The following is a 27,707-nucleotide window of genomic DNA, read 5'->3' on the forward strand; positions in this document are numbered from 1 at the left end:
TCCTAAATGTAAAAGGCGACTCGCCTAAAAGCATCTAGAATGAAAAGAAACTGTAAATACAATAAAGGAGTTTTTGCGTTTCTAAGGGGTTGAAATGTGCCAGAAAGCAAGGAAGGAAAAACACATTTTTAAAACTTTAGTGTTTTAAGGTCATGAAAAAATTCAAACTTGGAAAGAATAAGGTAGGAATGAATTGATTTGATCCATTAGTACATATTTTGATGAGACTTTAACACAACTGACATAAATATTGATATGCTTGTCAAATTTCCTTTTTATATATATTTTTGTGTTAATAAAATTCTATGAATAACTCAAAGTAAATTGTATATAATGTGGGAATTTCATCATTAAAATGATTAATTTTAATCAAAGTTACTGTAAATCTATTTTTTTTCTTCAAATTCTTTGAAGGAATTTTAATTCATTGATTATGACAGTGTATGTTATAAATAACGACTGATTTAAAAATGAATTTTCAATAACAGAGAGAGCTCATTTTGCTGCATTGGTGAAGGGATGGTAAGAGCAAGATCGTGTTAAAAATGACATCATAGTGAAAACTGAATTACAGTTAACTCGATACGTGTGTGAGCTCAGCTCCTTTGAATGAACCGGACAATGGACTTCCACCCCCCCAGGATGTTTTTCACTGAAGAGCAAAGAAATGATTAGGTCATGACTTTCTAGAGGGCACACCTGTACAGTATGAAAAGCTACCTAAACCCTTTAATTGACTAAAAAAAACAAAAACATACCACTAAACAGACTGGAAATATGCAACATGAACAATAGAAAAACTAAGTTGTTTTTTTGGCAAACCACCATATGCTACTTGTAAAAAAATAGCTAAACCTTTTACCTGGGCATGGATTTTGGTTTCTCTAAGGCACAGTACAATGAAGGAACTAAATATATGCATATGTAATAGTAGGGCTGCCACAAACTATTATTTTAATAGTCGATCAGTCATTAATTAGTGGACTAATTGTGGCAGCCCAATGTAATAGTTGCATTTTAAGGACTTAACAATAATTATTTTGTTAATTTTGACGGCTAGAGATTTCACATTTAACAAAATATCTTCATTTTTTCTGTAAATTCCAGCCTATAGATGCAAAATGATAAAATGAAGTAACTATGTAGGGGTAGGATTACACAAGTTTACTTCTTCCCAGTCGTTTTCAAACAATCAAACTACTTGACTTTAGTTAATAATCACTGTATTTAATAAATCAAATGTGACATAAGTTTGTCTTTGCTTTTGTTTGTTTTATTTTTTAATCAATGTATTTCCTTATTTCTGTGATAAGTTTAAAAAAAAGTTTTTCTTTTTTTTTTCTTGAAATAAACCAGATCAGTCAATCAATCAATAAACAAAAGTACGTCCTCTCTATATGTTTACAGCACTTATATTTTTGAGGATCCAGCTGTCAACACTTTACGAAACATTGAAAATAGAGTCCCACTCTGACAGTCTTTTGATCTACTTTACCTCTATTTTCACAGAGTAAGCCTGCCTTCATTTCCCATCATCCCTTAGTTTACACCTTCTTTCATAAGCTTACAATTCCAACCTAACATTAGCGGGGCAACAAATATGGTGAAAATCACCTGAGCTATTCATGTGTTCATTTTTGAGTCAGAAATGAAAAACAAAACCGTACATGAAACTACTTGTCTACAAATGGATTCATCGGAATGGAGTGAGGAGCAGGATTCAGAACAGTTTGAAAAAAGAAATAGAACTGCTATTTTAAGCTTTTTTTTTAAATAAATGTTCTCCATCATCAGAAAATTCTACAAGAACATGTTAAAAACACAGAAAAAAAACAATTTTCAATTGATGGGTCTTTTAACTGTACCACTTTAACTGTGGTTTATGGGCTTTTATAGCAACTCAGCAGGTGCATATTCCTGAGTATTAAAGAAAATATAGTAGTGAATGATTGGTTTTATCTGCATGTATAAATGTCTTTTTTCTGCAATAACCTAAGAAGAATTGTAAGATGCAGAGATCATCAGATGAAACACATTTGTGAAAATGTGCAAACCTTTAGTATTGAAATTATACACAAGCATGTAATGGTGTGAAGCTAGGTGCGCAGCAGAATAAGGAGGAATGAAGGGATGAGTGTCGTCAGAAGCGTGGCTGCTGACTGGATCACACACTTAACATCCCTCTCCAGCCAGTCGCCCACTCACCCACCTACAGCTTTGATGATCACTCAGCTCACATGCCCGCTTTTCAACATTTTATTCTAAAAACGGAAGCGTCATTTGAAATGATTACAGAAATTTACATTTTAAACAATAAACAGCCCAAGTAAAAAAATATTGCATCTGAATGTGCAGATTTAACTTCAAGTTTGGCGACATAATAGTGGAATGAAAAACCTGAATGCATATTCAATTGCGAGGAAACCTATACAACCTAACAAATATAAGCGGTGTCCTTTTCCCCCTTATCTGTTTTGTGATCCAATATATTACAGTTCTTTTATTTCAGTTCGTCACTTTTTCTTCTTGGCAAAATCTGTCTTTTTTTTTAGTGTTTTAACAAGGGATTTTCTAAAAACCTAAAAACAAGCTTTAAATATTCAAAAATACATCTTGACAAAACCTCAAGGGCGAAACTGAGATGGTGCACTTCCTCTTTAGAGGAAATGTTAGTGTCTTTGTGTCCATGCTTGTTGCTGTGGTCGGGTGATTTCTGGGTCCTCTTCTTATCACGCGTGTGCATTAGTGGACCCAAAAAAGACAAGCACGGCTGGGAACCCTGATAACACTGTGACCTCAGCTATCGGACGTGTACAATATGTGATACAGGTGTGTGCAAAACATGCTTGTCTTCTACTGCAAGATTGAGTTGTGTGATTTTTGTGTGCGCTTGTGTGAGCTGCAGATAAGAAACTGTAGACATTGTGACTGCTCTGTCAGATCAAAGGAGACAGACCAAAACTTTATCTAATTTTTTTAAACATCAACATTTCTGAAATTGTAAGTATTGTTGTTGGCTGCACAGAAGGTTTCTTAGGGTTACAGTCCACATAGAAGAATGTTAACAGGGTTCATGGACTTCTGGCTACTTAACAGTAATCAGAGTAGTTTGGCTTGGTTTGTGCTGGTTTAAGTTGTTTGGTCAAAGTCAACTTCATTTTTTTGTGAAATAAATGTACATGAACAAATTCTGATATTGAAGTTTTTTTTTTAATTTTGCTGTCAACTCTTAAATAATTCTTCATAGACTTGATAAACTACAAATGCAATTTTTTGGCTTTTTTCATTTCACAGTAACTCTTATTTTTAATTGTGGTTTATCACACTTAACTTAAGTGATTTCTGGGTTTTCCTTAAAAATTAAACACATGACTGTGATAACACATTTTTGGCACAAAACCACCATCACTCAAAAAGAAAAAGCACAATAATTCTAACAGGGTGCACACAAATGTGAAACATTCAGTTAAAAGGTTCAGTTGCAGTTAGCATGTTACTGTGCCTCCACGATCAAGAATAATGGCTCCAACACATTTGAGAGGCTTGTGCTGATTTGCATTCAGTGATTCACAAGAACACAGATGGACAGATGGTGACAGAGATGGAGAAACCAAGGAGGAGACAAGGAGAAGAAGGAGGGATAGAAGTGAAAAGCTACTGTCCAGGGATGCAATTAGGTGGACTGGACTGCTGTCACTTAAGACAGGAAGAAGGAGGGGAAAAAAAGCAAAAAAAAAAACAGAAAAGGGCCTGTATTCACTCTCAAGGTGTTCCTGTTGTTGTAGCTTATGTTTTTCAGTCTCGTCAGAACAACTGCAGAGACACAGACTACAAATAGATCTGACTCCGTAGGAGCATGCAGTCCACAGCAAAGCAGCACTTCACTTTCTGGTGACATTTGTAACAAGTTTTTCTGTTTTTTTTAACTAAAGCAAAAGTCCTTCAAAATAATAACACTTAGTTTTTGTGTAGTTTTGTTGAAACCCAAATGATAAATGTCAAGATTTTACACAGATAACTGTGCATACTGTTTTTAAAAGTTAAATGTTTGCGAAAACCAGATAAACACTGGCGACAATGTCTTTATTTTTGCCTAATAGGTAAAATATTAAAGTCCTACTTGAATCATTTTTTGATCTATTGCAAAATTGTTCCAAGTCGTCTATTATTTATGATTATGCTGTTTTTAGCCAAAATCAAAAATCCTGTGTACTTTTCTAGAACACAGTTTATGAAGAGCGGCAGTAGTTCATCAGAAAGTTGTCTCCATAATTCATTTGTTTATACGCTCTCTCACTAGCTTACAGCCCCTCACAACCCCAAGCTAACATTACTGGTGCAGCAAAAATGGTGGGAAATTGTGGAGCTTCGGTCATATTAAGCAAGACACCAGCTGGGATGAGGAAAAACAAAGACGTGTATGGATCTATTTGTCTGCAAGTGGACGCATCAGAATGGAGCTGAGCAGGGTACTTGTGGCCTGCCAATGGTAGTTTGTATGCATCATCTACAGGATTTTTCAGACAAAATTCCAAATTAATACTTTATGGAGCTAAAGGAGGTACTTTAGATAAAATAAAATAAAAATTTCTATTAAAAAAATTACAAAAAAAATACTAAACAGGCACAAATTTTTGCTTTTATTTTACTCACGTCTGGTAATTATTTCCATTTTTTAAATTCAGGACTCCAGGTTATTATGATACTACCTATTCAAAAAGTTCAAGGAGAAACTTTAAACTGTTCATCTCTTTTAGAAATTTGTGCAGGGCTTTTTTTCCAACTAAAAATAGTGTTCTTTTTATTCAGTGTTTTATTGCTGCCTATTTGTTTGACAATTATCAATTTTAATGCTTTTCAAGCTTCTGGGAAGTGAAGAAATTTGCGCTAGTAAGTAAAGTTGACAGAAAAAAAATACTTTTTTAAGGGGTAGAAAGTCAGAGGAAAAAAAAGAAACCATAATAAAGAACGGAAAGTTAACAGCAGTATCCTGAATAACAATCGAAAAGTTGTTATTGCTTTCCTTAACTTACATTTAGAACATATTTCTCTCCATTTGCATGCTTTAAGCTATTATATGTCAAATACATTTTTTCCCCGGATGCAAACCTCTGAATATGTTTTATTCAGATTGTGACCAAACTAAGTGCATTTATTTTTTGCTTCAGGCACTGCAGAACCATAGTTCAGGATGTAATGAGTCAGATGTTTGCGATAAAACCCCACGCAGTGAACAACAGCTTTCCAATGTCAACATTAACATTGCTGCTTTTAATCCAAATGTCCATTTTTACATCTATAACACCATTAACACACAAAATCACAGACATGTTTGCTTTAATGAGCGATTTTGTTTGTTTTTACATTAGAAAAACAATTGATAAGCAGTAGATAATTACTGTTTGACCAAAAACAAAAGAATTAAAACTATGAAAAATGATTTAGTGCGAGTGGTTGCTGCTGTAACTGTTGCAGAGCGTGTCACAGAGTACATACTGGTCCCATGAACTGTACTTTTTTCATTACAAAAGCACCATCTCTCTCTCTCTCACACACACACACACACATCCACCCACGCACACACACACACACACACACACACACACATCATAGCACAAAGCTAGAGACCAATAAGCTTTTTGCCAGTGTGTGCTGTCTTCATTACTGGACAAAGCCACAGTGAGCACAAAGGGCTCCATTGAAGAGCAGGGATTTCCTGGATAACCCTCATCATTGTATTTCCAAATTCCTGGTTCCGCAGCAGCACACATACTTCTGAAATGATGGTGTCACGATAATGCAAATTCTACTTTCTATATGTGGGCTAATATAGAAGTGTCCTACATCCAGATGGCTCTCACTTCCTCATCTGACAATGTGCCTGGTTTTCAGTTAGTAGTGTGAAACTGATACCACACGGAAAAAAAGCTCCAAACAGCAACGGATCACAAATTAATGTTAGCTTACAACTACATGGTTGATATCTTTGTATCTGGAACCCTAATTTGCAATTGACCACAAGCATTTTTGATATTTATATACTTAAGGAAATAGAAATACTTGATTTTTCCATCAATTACCTCAGCAATTAGAGTGGCTGCAAATATGCAAGATAGAAAAAAAACAATACGGGTGACTGTCACCACAGCTATGTGTCCAATTTTGAGATTTTGTGTGAAAAAGAGAATTCTAATGCAAAACACAAAATCTCTGTGCATCTTCTGGTAACAGGTGGGTTGAAACATTTAAAGGCTTCACATTTCAACCAAACACAAAGAACTGGAATATGAATGTGCCAATTTTGCTGCCAAATCAGATTTATTAAACCTGGTGTTTCAAACCTGACCAACATGGGAAAAGATCAATTTTCAGCAAGCTAACAAGCTCCTGCTAAAGTGATTGTAAGAGATCAATGTTCCGGACACCACTTAGAGAGAAAAGGAGTAAGACGGGAAGAGTCAGAGAGATGCAGTCCAGAGAAAGCTCTAGGTGCGTGACAGTATAAGAGGCTCTTTCTTGGCGACAGGAAGTGGAAAAATAAGATGACAACAGTGATTAAGGCACAGAGCGACAGATATTTTTCCTGTTGAGTGTGTGAGTGTGCATGTGTGTTGGAAGAGTGGCTTTTAAAGAGGAGGGCAAAAAACCCCATCATTAACTGACAAACGGAGGCAGCAGCCAAAGCAAAACCATATATGGAGACACAAAGATCCACTGAGCGGGACTCACTTCAGAACACAATTTAAGACCAATCTATGCACCAACATAAACACCTCCATCAGTATGACCTAATAAGTCCAACAGTGTAGGCTGGCTCAGGGAACTGATATGGTCATGATGAGCAGACCGTTTGCCATTGGAACAAAGAGCAGCGTATTATGGTTTGAGGTTAAAGGAGGGGTCAGGAGGTTACTGGGCCAGCCTGAGAAATCTATGCTGACACACTTAAAGAAAATGGATTTGAACACAACTTTAGTTATAGAGTGGTAAAAGTTATAAAGTCGGGAGCTTATCTCAAGCTTATTGAGTTCAATTTTTTTCTTCCCACAACAAATGTTTTCTTGAAGAATAATAAAAATAAAGAGTCTCTTAAAAGTCATCCTTAAGTCTGAAAGACCAAGAAATTGGAAATAACTGTTGAAAGCTCTTGATCAGTGATACTGAACCAGCTTTCTGAAGGCAACAATACTTCAGACTTTTATCTCATCAGCTAGACCTTCTTTCAGCTTAGGATCTTCATGGCAAGTGAGACAGAGAAGGCCTGATTGAGTCATTAGGACCCATACTGTTGTGTCCCTCGTTTTAGAGGTTGTCACATTGTACTCTGCTAATCTGAGAACAGTTTGGGACTGATTAGTGACAAGTCTGACAATTCTGAGACATGTTCAGTCATGTATAAACTCTATCCAACAAAAGTGAGGTCCTGCAACAATAAAGAGTAAAACGAGAAAACTAAGCAACACATTCCTAAAAACTCCACATAAAAATGTAATTGTTTCTTTTAAAAGGAATTTCAGATTTTACCTTATTTAGCCTTGCACCAAGTATGCGTTAATTTCTTTCTGCATCTTAATTGTCTAACAATCAAATTTACTTTTAATGTTAGCTCCAAAATAGATCTTCCCAAATTGTCAAAAACTTTCTTGTTCCACAGGAGAAACATACAATTTCTCATTTACACCTGTTTTACCTGCTCTGTGCTTTAAAGAAACCCAAATAATAAAGCTTTAATTATCTGGCTGTTTTTTTCTTTTATTGTATTTTATTTTAAAGATACAAATCAATATTTCTATCATTTAAAGTTTTGCAAACAATCTCAAGTTTTCCAAGCTGTTTTAAGTGAATAAATTATTTAATACAGAAATAAAACAAGTTTATTAAAAAATAAAATCAATGAAGCTAGAGAATAAAGGCGTAATATGTAAGCTATTACAAACAACCCAATATCAAAATGAGCAATAGTTTATTGTTTGGCAACAAATTATTTTAATTTAAAACTTAATTTTTCTTTATAATTTCAAAAACATTTATTTCACAAAGGTAGCATGTTCCTTCACTGTGCCTAGTTTGAAAGCGGAGTACAGCTGTCGACCATGCAGCAGCACTAGTGGGCACATCATATTAGATCATTAAAAATGTAACATATTTCCAGTTTGACTTCCGGGGGGCACGAGCCTTCTGACTTGTTGATCATCTTCTTTGTTACAGCTCAATGCATTACATCAAAGCCAGCTACGTGCTGTAAGATAGATGAAAAGATTACTCAGCCCGGCTAAAGCTCTGCAGAGAGCTCCGTAACAATGTGAGCACGGATTGGTTCCAACATGCTTCCTCTGTTACAGCTCAATCCTGATTCACTTGTTTTAGCTGAGCTCTTAATCACAAATGTGTAAAATCAAAACCAATTTAGTCCATCTTATCTGTAAAAACAATCAACCTGCTGCTTTTTGTTAACCGATGAAATTCCAATGATGCAGATGTTACAATAAACTAATGAAAAATAGGAAAAGTTCAAGCTCAATCAGCGAAATTAATATTAAATCAATCTTTACATTTGAAAGAAATCTTGTTTTTTATGGTAAAAAAAAACTTTTGGTTATAATTTATTGTAAGAAATTATGATTTTATTATTAAAATGTCCTCATTTGTTCAGTTTATATCACTAGTTGTGTGCAGATTATTTAATTACCAAACAATTAATCTAAAAAAATTACATTAAACAAAATCATAAATCAGAGTAAAATAATGAACTTGTGAACTAAAATTGCATTATTCCATATTTTGGCAGTAAAATAGAACCCTTGTGGTTACTTATTGAATGTTTGTTTACCTTGGATTTCGAAATGTGGGTGTTGTCTCCAGAATATTTAACTTGGACATTTTACTATGTTTATTTTACTATGTGTAAAATGTAGATTATGACTTATAATCTGCAACTTGAAGGAGTTTTGCAAAAAAAAAAAGTTAAAAACCCAGCACGTTAATGGAGCTGTCACCAACAACTATCCCACATTCAGCTTTTCTTTCCTGTTCTGTTGCAGTTCAAATTTCAACAAGTCATCCTCACAAATCTCAGAGTTGCATTGATATGAATGTCTAATTAGTTATTTGTGCGCATATGCAGACAGAGATGGACGGCATGCAGGAATAAAAACTGAAAAGCATCCATCCAGCAGAATTTGAAAGCATGATGGATAAAGCTCTCATACATTTTAGTTTCCGTAGAAAAACTGCAATAAAGAAGCTTCACATTTCCTAAAACATGCAGTAATGCATGCCACGACTAGATGACTAACGGTTAAGGATAACCACGTGCAAACATACATGGGGTAGACAGATTTACTAGAAAGACAATCAGATGTTTAGCTATGTGGCTGACTGCAGTACCAAGGAAACCCATTGGCAATAACATCCAGGTTACATTTCCCATTTTTCTTAAAGAAAAGAAAGACATTTTCAATGAAAAGACAAAAAGTTCTTTAAGAACTAAAATGACCAAGATAATTACAAAAGGATGGCACAGACTACACAAAGACCTCTAAAATGTGCATTTTTCTAAAACATATAATGTAAAAAAGAAGAATAATATTTGACTGTCACCATTATATTTTTTGGCTCTAAATATTTAAATTCTGCTTACAATTTTCTTTACCCAAAACGGAAACAATTAATGACGGAATATGTCTAGGATTTAACACACAGTTTGGATGCTGTCCTTTTTATAACAACAGGGCACATTCATGGTGGATCTACAGAAGTCTAATAGTCTGAGTCAATGCTGCAACCTCAACCTTTAAGCTCCTCCTCTGAAAATTATTCAGATTCTAAACAAACAGGAGAGTTATTTCTTGTTTAGTCGGGAGGCTAAATCGCCAAAGGAGGTGAAAAAAGGACGCAGAAGGGAAGGGAGAAAAGAGAGAGTGAGTCAGACTATAAACACGTGGTTTGGGAGATGTTACACAGCTGCCATGTAAACCGATCCAAGGGCTCGAGAGCTCGCCATAAACACTCAAAAGTGACACAGTCGTAGAGCCACGTGCCCTTAAAGCATCTCACCGTATAAAACACGCCACAAAACGCTTTATTATGACTGACACTCGTCTTATCTCCTCTGCATATACGTTACACCAGCTGAACACAACATTTCAGGGCGAGGCTGGATGGGAGAGTGTGTTGAGGGTGACAAGCCAGGGGGTTACTGGATCACGGCAAAACATTTAATCCGTCACCACACACATTTGCACACAAAGTGAAAAGCTACGGCGGCTTGAAATCAATCTTAGACACCCCTGAGGGATCTCTCAGCACACATGCACACAGGTGCACGCTCACATACATCCACGTCTAAACTAAAAAAACGATTCTACTTTTTTTTTTTTTTTACAGGTAACAAACTAATAATTTATTTAAGGGTGTATTCAGACTGGGAAAGTCTGTTGGTCCAGACCGAGTCCGTAAGCTTGAATTTGGTCTGTTTTCAAACTGACATCTACCGGATATTTCTGTTTCGAACAGAAGCTTGTCAACAAAACCCTGTGACTAAAGATCTCTTCAGTCATTGGACAGGAGTCACAAGAAAAAGATGGAGGTGCTGCGTTTTGTAACCCTCGTCAGGATAGTTCACTTATTCAAACTTAATATTTCTTTGACTAATTTTGAACATCTTTGTAAAGGTAAGGTACTTTTTACTGGTACTTTTGTCTGCAGTGTTAAGATGTCAAGATGTACCATGTGTGCCTTCATTTTAACTCATGTTAGCTGCAACTACAAAGATACGCTGATAAATGTTTTTGACATATAGATTGTTGGGAAAACGGTGTGCGAAGTAATGTGTATCACATTAAAAGTTGTTTTAATGAGCCTGCATTCATCCAACCATATATCAGAGTGTTGCTGTGTCTTGTCGTTGCACCGCTACTGCGTTTACATCCTATAAACACACAGTCACTTCAGACTGAGGAAAGTCAGAGAAACAGAAGCTCAGTCCGATTGCAAACTAACCAAGACGACTTAGACCACCACCAGGAACGATTTTACTATAGAAAAAAATACAGTTGGAGTGGGACTTTTAGTCAAGGCTAGTTGACTGAAATGTTTTATAGAAAAAAAGTTGTTTGCAGTACATAAACACATTTTAAAAGGTTAGAAAAAAAGCATCAAAGGTTAATATAATTATAGTTTTGGTTTATTTTTTTTTTTTTCTTCATTAAAGGAAGTTCTGAATCTGCAGATGAAAGATCAGAACCGAACTTGATCAAGAGACATCTAACTCTACAAATTGATTTTTGATAAATCCAGAAGACCATTAAACAAATAAGAAGAAATATAGACCCATTGGACACAATAAAGAGATGACAGAATGTGAGAAGTCGCTAATTCAAACAGATGAACTGCAAAAGGGATAGAATACAAAAAAACAAAAGAGAAAATCAGAAAGGAGCCGCTGCTGCAAGAGACTACCTGCTCCATTTAAAAAGGCCTCTGATGTTCTTGAAGTTCAGCTAATTTCACTCCACCACCACAGTACTTCAGAGCCCGATGCTAATGCTAATTATTCAAGTACCGTTTCTGCTGGTGAGACAAGGGCCCCCGTTTCATCAGCTCCCTTTTGCTCTGAAACACTATTAACCTTTTGGACAGACTAGTGCTTTGATATCTCAGCTGTTTATAGCACACCGCTACTTTCTAAAGTGTTCTGTTTCAGGTGTCCGACAGCCCGGACTAAATATAGGAACCATGTAAGATTCAACTCGAGGGACAAGCGGTCCTGTATGTTCTAGTTCCAGATCTATGAGCACCAACTCCTAAAAGAAAAAGAGCATATTGTGGGACAACACTATAAAATATATTAACTTTCAAGTACGACTGAATTTATTGCTACTTCTAAAGGAAATCATAAGCTTTTTTTATGTGAAACTTGAGCAACAGTGTAAAAAGTTAGATAAGCAAGTGCTTTTTGGATAAAATCTTAATTTCAACTCAGAATGAAATAGGGAAAGATGATAAATCCACTTTGGATAGTTGAAAAAAAATTAGGAATACCCTAGCATATGTAATATAAGATCATAGCCATCACTTTCATTCAAAACAGTATAATAATATTTTTTAAAAATATACAAATAATTTTCGATAAGGAAAAAACTGTTAGAGCCCATCAATTCCTACTTTTTTTTTTTTTTTTTATGCCAAGACGGTCCATAAGATAAAATACACAATTAAAGAAAAAAAGTCACACAACATGACATAGTCAATAAATGTAAGGCCATTTTTTGTAGTGATAGTGCAATAAAACAAACTATTTGACTGGTTGTTTATTACTTAAATGGTGCCACATTCGTAAAGAACATGCATTTGAAAGATGACTCAGTTTGATGACTCAGTCAATCATCTACCAAAAACACATTTTTGGAGGCAAATTCTATAAAACATCTCTGAATATTAAAGGTATATTTAAAAAAAAAACTTAGTTTAGACATTTCCTCAGATAAGCAACAATTACAACAAAATAGAAACAACATGATCTAATAAATGTTGGAAATATTCCTAATGACTGACAATAAAAACAGCCAAGTACTGCAGCTGTGTTCTGGCTCTGATGTTCATGTCGGGTATGATGTGAATCTTACCTGTGCCTTTGTTGCGGTCCACAAAGCAGTACTTCAGTTCATACTCTTTCAGAATTTCATGGACTTCCTGAAAGAAAAAAAAAGAGAAACACTTTAGTGTGAAGACTGTTAGCTGTAGAAATTGCTAAGGAGCTTAATAACAAATGTCACAAAATAAAAACAAAAATCTAAGTTCTTCTTTTCAGGGTTTCCTTTCCACAAATATGTTTTTTTTATATTTTTATCCAGGGAAAGAGATAAAGAAAGAGGTTTTGGAGAGTTAATAAAGTGAGACTGAACCTCTGTTGCAGTGAAAAATGCCTGCTCAAGGCCATTCTGGATGATGGCTCTCTTCTTAAAACAAGATCTCTGAGTCTTTTAATTAAACTTTAGTTTTAGAAGCTCCGTTGGAACTTTTTTGGACTCAAATTTTAGTAGCAGTGTGATAAGAAAGACTGTGATGCCCCATGGCAACTAAAACTCAAGTTATAAAAAGTAATATATCTTTATGAGACAGAAATATTTCAACTTAATAAAAGAGAAAAATATATTTTTATCTTTCATGCAATACTTAACATCCAATAAAAAGATTTACATTTTTTGTCCTAAAAAACAAAACATTTTTGTTACATTTACATTTTACAAAAAACAATCAGAGCTCTTTATGACATGAAAGAGATGAAGAGTTGAAAACCCCAAAAAAGGACATGTTTTTACACAAACTGCTGTTAGAAAAATAAATAAATTCAAGGGTTTCTGTGTGCCTTTTTTTGTTTTATCTAAAAAAAATGTATAGAAAACAAACTTTAAAGTTCAGAACACAAAAAAATTGATGGAAAACTAAGTTTTATCTTGCTAATGCTTTTTCATGAAACCTTCATAAGGAAATGTAAGAAATGTATTAAAGAAAAGGGACCAAAAAAGTTTATTTGGAAGGATTTTTATAAATATTGCTATGAATTATTACTTACAAAATTTGACTTTGCAAAGATGATTATCAAAAATGTAAAAACAGTAACCAAAACTAAAGGGCTCATGTTTATTTCAGAGCACGAGTGGGAAAACATCTGCAAATCCCAATGAAAAGCCACATCCTCACAACATCTGGAGCAAATTTATGAGGGAAAGTGTTCTGAGAAAGGAAGAAAATAAAAATATTTGAACATAATGCTTAAACAATAGAATCCTTCTTATTTTAAAGTTTTCCAATTACTTTTAAACGTGATTTAATATATTATTTAGATACATTATCAAGACGAGATACTGTGTGACTAAATGTCAATTCAACTAGATTATTTTGTCTGAAATTTAGCTCTAACTCAGGGTTTGCTTATTTTTGTTTTTTAACTTCAAAGACAAGAGGAGGTATCAAATGTGCACCATTGATTTATTTTTATTCACACATTACATTTTTTGGTTTATTTTGGTGAAAATGCCTCTTACCACATCCCTTGTGGCAATAGCCAGGGGCTGGTGTGGGAGTGGAGGTTGTGTCTTGGATGCATTGGCACTTTATGTTTGCCTTCATGTGTTTTTCTTTGTCTTGTTTTTGTGTGCACTGAGACGGCGCAAATAAACAGAAAACTCAAATCTGACAAAAATTCAAACAGAAATGATTGGTTGTCAAAAATGTAAGAAATAATTGCATTTCAAGCATGTGGTGCGCTTGTTATTCATATTTAGACACATCAACAGGTGGGAGCAATATACTAACCCCACATACAACTGACAAATATAGAGAAATTTGGGACTCAACCTTTGTGTTAAATATGAAAAACAAAATATAAAAAGGTGTCCAGGAATTTGATTGCTATTGAAAGGTCAGAGAAATAAAAACCTACAAACAAAAATGAAAATAATCATTTGTGTAATGTCTGGTCATATTTTACTGACATTTTTTTCCATTATTTTTTTACTTCAATGTCTAAAGATGTCCTTTATTTCCTTCACCTAATCTGCTGAGTAAAAATACAGTTTTATAGGAAAAAAAATTATAATCTCAAATGTAAATGATTTAGACTGAAGGGTTGGCTCATGGACTCGAAGAAGAACATTTCTTACTTGAATCAATTAACATTTGGAGGACTGGTCTTATTGTCTGCTCATGGTTCCTGTAACCTGTGCCTTTATTCGCCATCAACAAACAGGCTGTGTTTAGTGTTTGAATTCAAAGATGAAAACAAAGAGGGGAACTTTGTGTGATGGTAATGCAGCAATTCATGGCCATACAATGCTCGAATGTGAATGAAAGTACATTTGACATTTCAAAGAGGCGATGTGAGCAGATCCTTCACCCAGTAAACTGTCTCTCTAATTTAGCACATGAGCAGTAACAACGACCGATTGGGTTTTGTAGTGTGTGCGGTTTTCTACCCTTTCAGCCACTGTTCAGCCCACTTGTACACAGAGCGGGCGCGCTTCATATCAGTGCAGGCTACACTAAGCAGTCCAAACAGAGGGTCAGCTCACTCACCCATGAAGCTGGCACAGTGGGAGAAAGAGGAGATACAAAGAAAAGGAAGAGAGGTGCCTTGTTTGCTCCATATTAGTCCCCTTTATGATGTATTCATCCTGAGAGACAGGAAAAGTTTCTACTGACCAAAACAAAGTCAGTCATTTGTCATGTCTTTGGAGTCATTACCAGTGTTTCCTTTACATTCATTGCTGCCACTCCTCAAAATCTATTAATTTTTAATTGCCGCAACTACAAACACATCAGTGTTGCATTTTTTCACATTTTTCCTTTGTCATAACTGCCCTCAAGGGTGGATATGGGCTGTCTGTGGATGAACAGAAAAAAGGGCAAACTGTAAAAGACACGCAGGTAGTCCGCGGGAAAGAGCAATGTTGCAGATCGATCGATGAACATGTAACATTTATTTAGAAAATGAGTTATTTGAGCTTCTGTCAAATATATATATTTGCTTTTGTTTGTGCCAAAAAATAGGTACAATTCATATTTATTATTTAAAAAAAGAAGGTTGTGAATGCAAATCCAAATTTCTTAAAGGCTAAAGTAAGACCATGTGGCTCCTTCTAGGTAAGTAGAAAACAGGCCAAAATGGCTCTTCTACTGTAAAAGGTTGCCGATCCCTGAGCTAGACATACCAGCTTAAGATAGATTTGATTAATTAAACAAACATTCACAAAATGTTGATGGTGAGCTAACATTACTCAACATATCTGTAGCTTCAGTTACTTGACACTGGTGTGAAGTCAGACTCACAAACTTGAGCTAATACATAAAACGTTACTTGGTGACTGCATTTTCAGATGAGCTTGTCAAAATGTTTCTCTAAGACGAGAAATACATCTGTTGACCCTGGTGAGGTATCAAAGCCTTGAAATATATTTTTGTTACTTCCATTTCAATATATTCCAATTATACTGTTTAGTGCAACACAAATTTTAAATCCCATAAAGAGTTGACATTTGAGTTAATTTTCCTGTCAGTCTACCAGTGGTTATGATGTAAGCACACAGTATGAAAGTGTGTAGGTGAAAACATCACAAAGAGCAAAGACCCCTAAAGAATGTGACTTGAAAAGGAAAACTATAGCAGCCTTATCTGAGATCTGTCAAGACTGCATGTATACTCAAGCCACTAAAAAGCCCTAGCACCACTCAAAACAGCTGGTTCTCACTTCACACCTGTCTGCTTCATACTCCGAACTCGCCTGCCGCCTGCAGCTGTGGTTCATCGACAGAAAGCAAGACAAAAGACAACCCAAACCCCATTTTGCTTCTTTATTTAAACAAGTTGCCTCTAATGTATGCACACATTTATTTATATCTTATTATTTGGATTTTCATTAGTGAATAGGGGGTGCTAGACACAATCTCAGCTCTCACAAAAGGGAATAATTCTATTACAGTTTATTCTAGGATAGATTTTCTAAACATCGAATATGGAACATCTGAAGTAGAATTTGACATTTTTAATGAAAAAGTACTGATCTTGGGATCAGTACTTGTTGCATTTTTGAATCATCTGCTTTCAATTGTAACAACATTCCAAGCAGATGAAGGCATACAATGGCCAACTATTCAATATATGCATTTCAAGAGATCCTAAAATCACACCAAAAAGAGGTTGTGGAAGTCAACCTATCCACACAAACCTAATCCAGAAATGTGATTCAGACTAACATTTGTTGTTTAAGTTTTCTGAATCAGCTAATGAAGTGTATTTTGAGAAAGTAAATGTGGTCATATCAAATGCACTTCTGTGCACTGTAGTTCTTGTGGTTTCTGCACCTTAGGCTAGCACAGCTGCAGCACTACTTTCACTATCCACAGCTCCATTCTACAGTGTGGAATTTGACAGTTTTAACTAGACTTTCTGCAATCTGGACCAAAATAAATAGGCTTTTCTCAGCTCTAAGACAATACTCTTGTTTGCAGACTTCTTCATACAATCAATTTAAATTTCAAAAATTGCATTTTTATTTATTTTTCAGCTTTCTTCTGAATTTAAAAGCAAATAAAAAAACAAAAAAGCAGCTTATAAACTAAATCAGAACTGTCAAAATATTTTTTGTGTGATAAAACAGCTGGACACACTGCAACTAAAACTTAAATATTTAGAACGTTCTACTAAACTTTGTGAATGTTTTGAATTGACTTCTATTCAGATGAAGGAATTTGTGCATTCAAATGATCTCAATAGCAATGCTGTTTCATTTGATCTATTGAAGGGTTCCTGATCAAACCAGTACTGGAGGACCTGCTGCACAAAGAGTCAAGTCAAAGGCAGAGATCCTCCAATTCTTGTCTATCATAGCTGGCTTTCACAATATGCGTGAAGAAGGAGCCATGAGCTTCTCCCCAAGGTTAGAGAGTAAACAGGTGGGTTTAGCCTGCATCGCCTTCCCTCACAGCTTGGGCACAAGAACTGATGTTTTCAAGACGAATTAGACTTTTTTACTGGAGGTGCACAGGGTGAGAGACGACTGAGTTCCACATTTGCAGTCTAGGTATTGCATTTTTCCTCAGCAGATGAAGTAAGATCAAAAATGCCGGAGGGAAAAGCCAGAAATGCCTGGTAGGGCTAAACATGTAGTAAGGGGCAGCAGTGAAACTGGCAGAAAGACCTCTCACGTACAGTTTTAACTGTCACCTCACAAACAGTAAACATAAGATTCAGTTCTTATTTTTTGTTTTGTTTTTGGATGTAAATCCCGACAGTTTGTTAATGTTAATGTAACATTAGCTAATAGATGTCCAATTAGGTGTAAGCAACACATGGCTGAATGAGGGTTAGTTAAACATTTCAGTCTCTACAATTAAATTAGCAGTGAAATGTTAATTGATTATGTGAATTTATGACTCAACTACTTTTAATCGAGTTATTTAAAGACTGGATTCCCCAAAATGAGTCATTTGAGGGAAAATTAAAAAAAATAATAATTCTTAGAGAATAATTAAAATGTGCAAAAATGCATTCAACTTTTACATTTTTGAAATTAACCGTGGTTTAGCCCCTGTTTTTACTTTTCTATGTCACATATGATACATTTAACTAACTCATTATCAGGTGCCTACAGAGATGATAAATCAATCAGATGTGTTAGATAAAACAGGACAGAGGAACGTCAGACCTAGGGGAACAGTGATGGAAAGGTGTGCTTTGTCAGCTGTGAGCTGACTCCTTGAATGCAGGGGTTCAGGGGCAAAACCAACAATATGAATGGGTAATGCAGTGGATTGCACAGATAAGCAATATGAACAATGGACCAAAAAAAAAAAAAACCTAAATATGATGAGGCCAAACTTGAGGCAATCTGTCATTTTAATCAGTGCCAGCTCAATAAATCAGTTTGTCTCCAGCTGTGAGGAAATTAACACAGCTTTTCACTGCTGTCATTTTTAAATTCCTGCACAGAGAAGATATTAAAGAGATTTTGTAAATTCCAAAATCCCATCAGGTGTCAGAAGGATACTGCATAGAGCCAGAATACAAATGTCTCCATCTCCAGAAAGGACTGAACTAAATTAATGATTTAATCAATGAGACTGTGGTTACATACCCTTGAATAACAGACAAAAACAACACTTGAGCATTTATAACTAAAATCTTGAAACTTTCATAGTATAGGTAGGAGTCCTCTGATGTGCAAGTCCCTCTGCCGACGATGCAAGTGTGAAACAAAGAATGATAATGGAGGAATACATGGTGTGAAAGCAGAGTAAAAAGGGTTTTCATATCAGGGAGATGGAAGGACAAGGCAGAGTAAAATGTGTTTACTGTGACACCTGTTCATTCACTGCACAAACACATTGTGGTTTTCTCCTGCTGTCATAAATGAGATAGCTTAACACCTCAAACAGAGTCACTGGGGAAAAGCAGGAGTGTGTTTTCCCTTCAGCCGTGTGTGCATGAGAAAGATGAGGGGATTAGGGGACACTTTCTACGGCCTCCTTACCAGCAGCCACTGCGTCCTTGACCTACTGATGGAGGGATGTTCGCTACAAAAGGAGGAGGACGGGCAGGGGATCCCACTTACCTGAAATGTGCCATTGTGTTTCACAAACACTTTAGCGCCACCTAATAATGTCTGTATTACAATGAATGATGAATGTTTTAGCTTATATTTCATGACAGCCTCATCATCAACCCCATTGCACAACACTTTAGTGTGTATACCATTTTATCAGGGAAAGAACTTGACTTTTTTTTCCCGTCAATCTAGCTTTTGAATAAAAAATATGCCTAAAGCAAAAAATATTACAAACTGAAAAACTAATAAACACAGAAACAGAAAATTGGAGCGTCAAAGAACAGTATATTTAAATAACAAAAATGTATTTGGCTTGCTCCTAAAAAATAAAGTTTCCACGTTTTTGTGCCCAGAATTAAAGTTGCTTCAACAGACCAAAACAAAAAAAATGTTGCCTCTTTTATGTAGCCAGAAGCAATACTGAAGAAGAACCAATTTCAACTGATTTTTTTGTTGGGAAATTGTTGTGAAAAGCAGCTTAAATGTCAAATGTAGTCAAGCAGCCTTAAAGTGGAAAAAGGCTTTATTTTTTTCCAATTAACTTGATGCAGACATGTAGCTATAGTAGGTTTGATGGAGAGCTTTTAATACATTTCAGTCAACAATGTAAGTAAATAGGTCTATTAAAGCTTATTAAAAATATTCACTACCATTTTAGATAATGTCCTTTGTTATACTCATAGTAATTGACGGAAAGAATAAAAGTTTGTGAGATAAAATATGTTAATTATAATAATTTAAAACTTTTCATAAGAAAAATGGGCAAAAAACAAGTTTGTTAAACAATAAGTCATGTTAATGCTGTCATTGTCAACATCACTACAACTTTAATTATGTATATTGTTTTTTCAACCTTATAGTGTCAGATGGTGGAAGGAAAAATTGGAGGATGCAGAGATGGGGATAGCGGGGTGGGGTTGTCTATCACCCAAGCTGAAGTCACAGAGGAACTCCTCAGTGACGAGGTGTCAATATCTCTAGATGTTTTGGGGCTGTCTTGGTTGACATGTCTCTACAGCGTCACTAGGTTGGGAAACTGGGATAGTGGTTCCCTTTTTAAAAATCGAGGACCAGATGGTGAGTTCTTTTACCCGTGGGGAAAAAACAAAAACAAAAAATCACATTCTTCAGCATCCCAAGTAAAGTCTGTTCCAGAGAACTGGAAAGGAGAGTTTGGCCAATAATGTGGTTCATTCAACCAGATCATATATGTTCTATGGATTTGCAGAAGGATGTCAACATGTTCCCCCATGGTGTTTTGTGAAGGGTGCCTGCTGAAGGCTGTCTGGTTCCTGAAAAACTGGAGTAGGAGTTTGGTTTGCAGCACATTGGACCTGTTCCGAGTGCATGTTGGACTCCGACAGGGTTGCTCTAAATCACCAACTCATTATGTCCAGTACTTCTAGGCACAGCCTAGAGAGCTGTAAGGGGTCCTATTTTCTCTGCAGGGTTGTTGGGGCGCTTCTTGGTCACCCGGAGGGGAGCTCAGATAAGGTTGGGATGCCTTCGGGGCACTCTTGGGCATGTCCAAATGGGCAGAGATCTCAACGAAGATCCAGGACACACTGGTCTGAGAACATCTTGGAATTCCCCCTGGAGAAGCTTGAGGAAGAGGCCATGAGGAAGAAAGTCTGGCCATCTTTGCTTAGACTGCTTCTTCTGGAACCCGGTCCAGAGTATGGGCCAGTCCAAATTCTTCCATTCTCCCTTTCCCTTCTCCCTACCCCTCCATTTGAAGGGGAATTTTTAGTGCAAGTGGTGACTGGAATATTTTTTTTTTCCGACCCTCCAAGCAGAGGGAAACAAAGTCCTCTGTTGCAAGGGTAAACCACGTCGCACTGAGAAGCCCTTTTCCTCATGCAGGTGTGCTTTGAACCACAGACGTTTACATTTAAGTGCAAATAATGACTTTTTGTTATAGTATGACCTTTTCAAAGTTATAAAACCGATGTTGCTATGTATATATGAGCTGGGGGAATGGTGATTATTGGTGACGAATTTCATTTCGTCATCAAACGAAAGTGACATCCGAATTATCAAATTATGAGACACTATTTTTTCATAACTCTCTAGAAGGCTAAATGAAGGGAAAGGAAAAAGTGGTACGGAGAAGAAAAAAATTCGGATTGGGCCTAAGTGAAAGAAAATGGATGGATACTTCAACCATAAAAGTTTATATAATTAACCTTGTCTTTCTTCAGTACTATCTAGTTATAAAAAGAAACGGGCAAATAATGTAGAAAAATTGTGTTCTTCTGATGTATCCTTGAATAAGTGACAGTCTTTCTAGAGGCTTTTCTAAAAGTTTTACATTTTAACTTGCTTAAATATAAATCTCAAATTAACGGGTCTAGAGAAAACTGATAAAATACAGAAGTGTGGATTAATTCTAAATTGCATATTAGTGTTTTGTCAGCAAAGTTTATAAACCAAAATAAAGTTAATATTTTATGGTCAAAGGTTGCTTTATTTTTTTACTTTTTTGCATCTATTTTATGGGACATGCTGAATGTGGGTTGTGTGGCCTACATTAATATTGGAATCAGAATCTATGATGCATCTCTTGGACAGGATGATATTGGTTTTTCAGGGTTTAAAAGAAGACAAAAAGAACACAAATAAGGAAACAACGTGTAAAGAATTACATAGGTGAAAAAAAGAGTTCCTTATTAGCACCTTATAATGATTTTTTTAAGAAAATAAAACACTAAATCTGACCATTTTTTGTCATTTAAACACATACAACTTTTAATTATACATTTGGTATTTAGCCATAATTTTCAATAAATAAGATAACCACAGCAGCTGTCTTCAATTAACACCCATTGTTTCACATTACATTACAAATTAACTAGAAATCAGGATCGTGCACAGCCAAGAAATCCTTAAAACACTACTGCTTTCCATATTTGGTAAAGAAGAGAGACAGGTGGCTCAAGCCATGCGCAGCACGGCTCACTGGCCCATCAAACGCCTGCCAAGAGAGCTTTCTTAAAATTGTGTGTGCACACATTGTAAGCAGACAACCATAAATATGAGTGTGCAGACATCCCTTTTTTCAGTTCTTTTCTCTCTCTAACATGTTTGTGGTTCACAGCTTGCATGCAGTTGGCATTTTCCTGCAAAATGATGGATAGAATTTTTGTGACTCAAGAAGTTTTCTGCTTTAATGTTTGTTTTTACCTCAACATCCACGTTCTTTAACTCCTCTTAAACAGCTCATTCGTCTACTCATTAAAGTCTTTTTCTGCCAGAGTAAACAGAAACTCTTTATGTTGGGTAAATTTGCTTATAAGACAGACTACATCAAAGACCTTCCATCTCCTTTATCTCAATAAAAAAAGTCACAAACGGAGCCACTCTTCTGTTGAGCTTTGTCTTCTTCTTCCTCTTCCTCTTTCCCTTTCTTTTTTTTGTGTTCATTTCCAGTTGAGTAGACACAGATTATGCAGTAAAGAAGCACAGTAGGAAAAGAAATTCAAACCCATTATCAACCTCCGCAGCTGCACGTTACATGAAGTATGTGATGTGCCGACAACCATAGCATCTACCACAACATCAACATGCTGAGTTTATGGGTAGAATTCCCTTCTAGTGATGCATCACTGCATGTAAATGGTAGAAAATGTGCTGCTGCAAAACCATTCGCTGTCGTTTCTGTCTTTGTTCAGACATAAGTCCAAGGTGCTAAACATCAAGTACAACAGAAGATGAAAAATAAATAAAAACAGGTTGTTGAAATCAAAACTAGTCTTAGATTCAGCTATCCAAGTCCTGATCAGAAAGACTGCCTATGTTAAGATTAATTCAAATTAATTTTTGCAAATGAACAAACAGCTGTCTTGTGATGGATGGCGACCTGTCCATCAAAACAGAAGGTAGTTACTGTTTAGGTACCACCTACCTTAACAGTAGGTAGGTAAGGTCTAGCAACGCCGTGACCCCTAACGAGGTGCGCATCAGCCCAAATATCAGGATTCCGCTTTCAGAACACTTGTATTCACACCTCGAGTCCGTTCTCGGGCTCCACATAAAAGTTGGGCGTTAATTGATCTCGGGCTGAAAGTTCAACCAGTTGAACTATTTGATGCCAAATTGCAACGAGGCTGAAACGTGACTCATCATGGACTCAGATGTGATGTGGGTCACATGCTTTTCATAACAAAAGTACCAAACCCTAAACATAATCACAAAAGCAAACATTAATATTTACCTTTTTCTGCCCAGCTGGAACTATATGACACAAAGTATTTTATATATCAGAACAGAACTCTAAAAGAAAAACCCTAAGACAAGATTTGTGGGATTTACATTGCTTTGACTTTGTGCACGAAGCCTCTACCAATTGTAGGTGGCAGACGAGCACTAGTGAACATTAAAAAATAAAAACTAAAGAAGAACCCCCCTCCCTGTCGCTCCCTGCTTGTCCGGCGTTGATATCAACGACTGGATGCGATGATGTTGAGCCCTTCTGACCATCACGGGGACATTCATACGCATACAAACAACTGTGGAGCCCACTAGAAGGGAAGGTGAAGTGCCATGCCCAAGGAGACAAAACAGTCGACAGAGAATCATTGGCCAACTTGTTTAGCCACCTGAGCCCCTGCCACCCAAGCACGATGATGAAAATCACAAAAACATCTTAAAGAACTCCAGCACTGATTCTACTTGGGTCTAACCATTTTTTGTTGCTTGGGTTTGTCCTTTTCTTCATTTCATGTTTTTTTTCCCACAAATTGTTTTTTTGATTTGATATCCACGAGGTTACAAACAGAGAGGCTGACAGAAACATGTGGCTTGCCTTGAGTCACAACAGATTCTTCTGACAGTTGGTGCGACCCTGCTTCCCTCCCTACTGTTTAAAAGCACCCGTCTCTGCTTGACTTTTGCCCTGAAGCAATAGGGCTCCGTTTGAAGGTTATTTTCCCACAGAGCTTCAAGCCCTTTTTCCAAAGAATTTAATGCCACACTCTTCGGGTGAAAATATAATACTACAGTTTAGGTTGGTCTGTAAATACAGATTTAAAGGACGTTTCATTGAGTGTAGTTAAACTATTAATATTAATTAAGAAAAACACAAAAAAATGACTTTAAATCTTTCATTTGTGCAAACAATCAACTTTCTTTAAATTTCTAGACTCTGCATGATCCCTTCAAAATAAAATAAAGAATATCCTTACAACAAAAGGGCTTCAAATTATATTCTAATAAAAGCTGAAAATGACCATTTGTGGTGTATTTAATCAGTTGTTCAAGTGTTTTTGGTATAAAACATGTAATCAATTATGTATTGACACAAAAAAACAGGTGATATTTGTCTTATTTAAGGCAGAATCTTATGGCCAACAACAAAAGTAAATGAATTGGATGTGTTTATCTAAGAGGAAACAAAAGCCAGGAAAAAAAATGAAAAATGAAATGGCACATTAGAAACTTTGTTGTTGCTCGCAGCATTGACATCATGGTTTGTGTTCTGGCTGACTGAAGTGGAACCCCCATATGGGTCCGTCTGATCTGCCCGCTTGAAGTGCCAACAGTTTCACACTCGCAGAGCTGCTGCTGACCAGGTAGTGTGCTGTTGACTCATCCGGTTCAAGTTGTGTGTTCATCCGACACTTATGCTTTGTGCTTATTACCCCCTGTGTAATGTGATCACAGAGCTCTAATGAGTTTGGATCTCCCATCTACATCAAGGTCAAAAGTGTGAGTCAGACACACACATCACAGTGACCCAACTCTCATCTCCACTTCACAGCAGAAACATCACTTCAGCTGCTGGTTTCTGCTCTGAACGTATGCATCACAGGCATGACATTCAGATAGAAGTCTGTTGATGATGCACTAGTGTCCTCAATAAACGGGATCAGCAGGATTTGGACACCCTTTCCACCTGTTCTGTGACAAGCGCTCATCTATCGCACCCTATCACAGTGATAGGGTGAAGTGCAGGGGAGCATTTCTCTCAGACTCCAAAGACTGTTTAACCAACACAGAGTGGCAAGTAACAAACAGAGACAAAAATAATAATTTTAGAAGATAAAACACTAAAAAAAGTTAATCCGAGAAGACCATCTAGCTACATTACATATACACTCATTAGCTATCCTTTTATCTAATTAGTCTTCCACCTGGGCTTTTCCAATAAGTGCCTTGCTTCACATTAAACTTCAAATCTTTTATCCACTCAACATAGCACCCACTTCTACCAAGACATTTAGTATTTTGGGGAACATTCTTGCAAAATGTGCATATATCTACTGTGTTTACAAAACTGACGTTCAAGCAACCGCTTTCAAGAAAAATCTTTAAACGCCCGTAAACCCACATTTCGGGCTTCTGCATTCAAAACTCTTACATCCACGTGTCACTAAGTCCGATTTCACATGCGTTTATTCAACCCACTGCTAAAGTACAACCTGTTGAGCTTACGACTGATTGAACAGCAAACAGCTCAGCTTTGACCTTGGTAGTGACATACGAGTAATATTCTTTTCAAAACACTGAAGTACCAACCATTGAAAATCGATCATGGAGGAGAAATTAATAGTTGGGCTTTGTGTCTGGTTGGAATTATTTGTCATGGAAATTGACATTTGAAATGGAGCAGTGAAAGAAATAGTTTGAAGCAAGATTTGCACCGCTTCAACATTTCACACCACGACTCTTCCAATCTGTAGATTGCAGGCATACGCTGGTAAACAGTAAAAAAAACAAATTAAAATGCTGCTACCTTCCACTCCCTGCTTGTCCAGTGTGAACAGATCATGCTAAAAGCACGTTCATGAAACCACATATAGCTCGTTCTTGAATGCGCAACACAAGCCCGGTGTGTATGTAGCTAACAGTTGTGGGACAAACGTCTGCACATCTGATGCTACAGTCAACGGCTAAGATGACAGTCAGGTCGCAGATTCAGATCTCTGCCTTTCAAAACAAAGAGAGCTATGTCCAGTTTTGTACCAACTTCAATTCGTCTGCTAAACAGCTAAAGTTGGAAACTTTAGGGAGTCTGCATCTTAAAAGGGTATGTGTGTTGTATGTATGTTACTGTTTTTATTGGAGTATTTGATTTTAATGATTTGTATGATTTTTTTATGGATTTTACTGATGATTGTTTGACTCTGTCTTGTCTTGTGATCCCACCAGCAAAGGAAGTTCCTACCGGAAAAATAAAGTAACTTTGATTGATTGACAGTAGGGCGAACATTCCCAGTCTTGCAGGTGAAGAAGGTGATGAAAACTGCCCACTGCTATGTGTAGCTCTTTTTTTTTGAACATCTTCTACTGACACCCACACAACCACAACTTCAACGTGTACAGTAAGGGGAGAGAACGGCAGTTCAGGTGAATGCCGTTTGTCTCATTTTCATTCACGGATGTGTTTACCAGTCCATATGCAAAGCACTGCTGCTGTTCAAAGAGAACATTGTGTATAAACAGAATGCACTTCTTTTATAGGCAAATTCCAGTACTTGGTCCAACAATGAGCATAAACCATCGGACACTAAATAGCAATAACCTACATGTGCAGTTAGCACGTCTGCGATGATGCTTGCAATCAATTTTCTTCATATAAAAGAGTTCCGTTTGTCTGGAACAAATTAAAAATACACAACATAAGTACAACAAGCCTAAAATTTGTGTTGAAATGTCCCCATCTTTAGCGGATTGCGTAATCCCAAATTGAAGAATCAATGCTGAATCTGCAGGTAGTTTGCTGCTTATCTAAACATCAGTTCATCTCTATTGTTTTCTGTTTGTTATAATATATGTTTTTCATCTTAAAACACAACATAAAAACATCATAATTAGCTACTTAAATGAGCTTCACAAACCGTGGTAGCTAAATGATCATTTGCTGCTGAATGGTTCATAAGATCACTTCAGGCTGATGTGTGAACTCCAGCAAAGATCACAGGGGGAAAGAATCATCACTTTGTAACCCTATGGTGCAAGCCTGAACTGTGCATATGGTATAAATAATTTAAGCTCATCAAGTTAACCGCTCTCAACCAGGAAATGTGCCTGGAGTTATCAAAGAGAGAAGTTGCTGTATAGCAGAATTTGAATTCCAGAAAAAAGGTAGAGATTTTTTTTTTCCAACACCTTAGACGTGTCTCCTCTAAGATGGTCCATCCAAGAGTGGTCTTAGAAGGATATAGGAGCATCTTGAAGTGATGGTGTGCTTTTTACAACAGTAGAGTCAAGGTAAGAGATGGCCTTATCAATAGTGATACTGTCGTGTATTACTTTTAGTGCCTTTAGACTGCACTTAAATCACCCCTATGATACTGTACTCCAATCATAACATTAAAACCCAAATGAATGCAACAATAAAACACTGTGAAAACCAAATTCTGAGACTCCTTCTATGAAATCTTATGCCATATACCAGTAATTCCCTATTGTACCATTAGAAGTGGATACAAACCCCAACAAAACAGTTTGCAAATTCCTTAAAACATTTAAATAAATGAGTAAAGTTCAAAACGCCTGCAGCATTTGTTCAAGGCCAAGAAACATTTCATGGAAAAACAACTGGATAATGTTTTAATCATTTCTGTTGCTGATTTTACATAATCTTCTAGAGTTTTTTTTT

At 36.3% G+C, this 27,707-nt stretch overlaps 1 protein-coding gene across 2 annotated transcripts in view; it reads right to left on the minus strand.

Annotated features, from left to right (window-relative positions):
* Positions 1-27,707, minus strand: part of raver2 (ribonucleoprotein, PTB-binding 2) — a 74,616-nt gene that overhangs the window by 40,979 nt on the left and 5,930 nt on the right. For both annotated transcript variants that reach the window (XM_024278110.2, XM_024278109.2), the window contains exon 2: positions 12,627-12,693. In XM_024278110.2, the coding sequence (XP_024133878.1) occupies positions 12,627-12,693 (67 nt within the window). The remainder of the gene's footprint in view (positions 1-12,626; positions 12,694-27,707) is intronic.

The sequence above is a fragment of the Oryzias melastigma genome, linkage group LG4 (assembly GCF_002922805.2).
Source record: "Oryzias melastigma strain HK-1 linkage group LG4, ASM292280v2, whole genome shotgun sequence".
NCBI classification, from domain to species: Eukaryota; Metazoa; Chordata; class Actinopteri; order Beloniformes; family Adrianichthyidae; genus Oryzias; species Oryzias melastigma.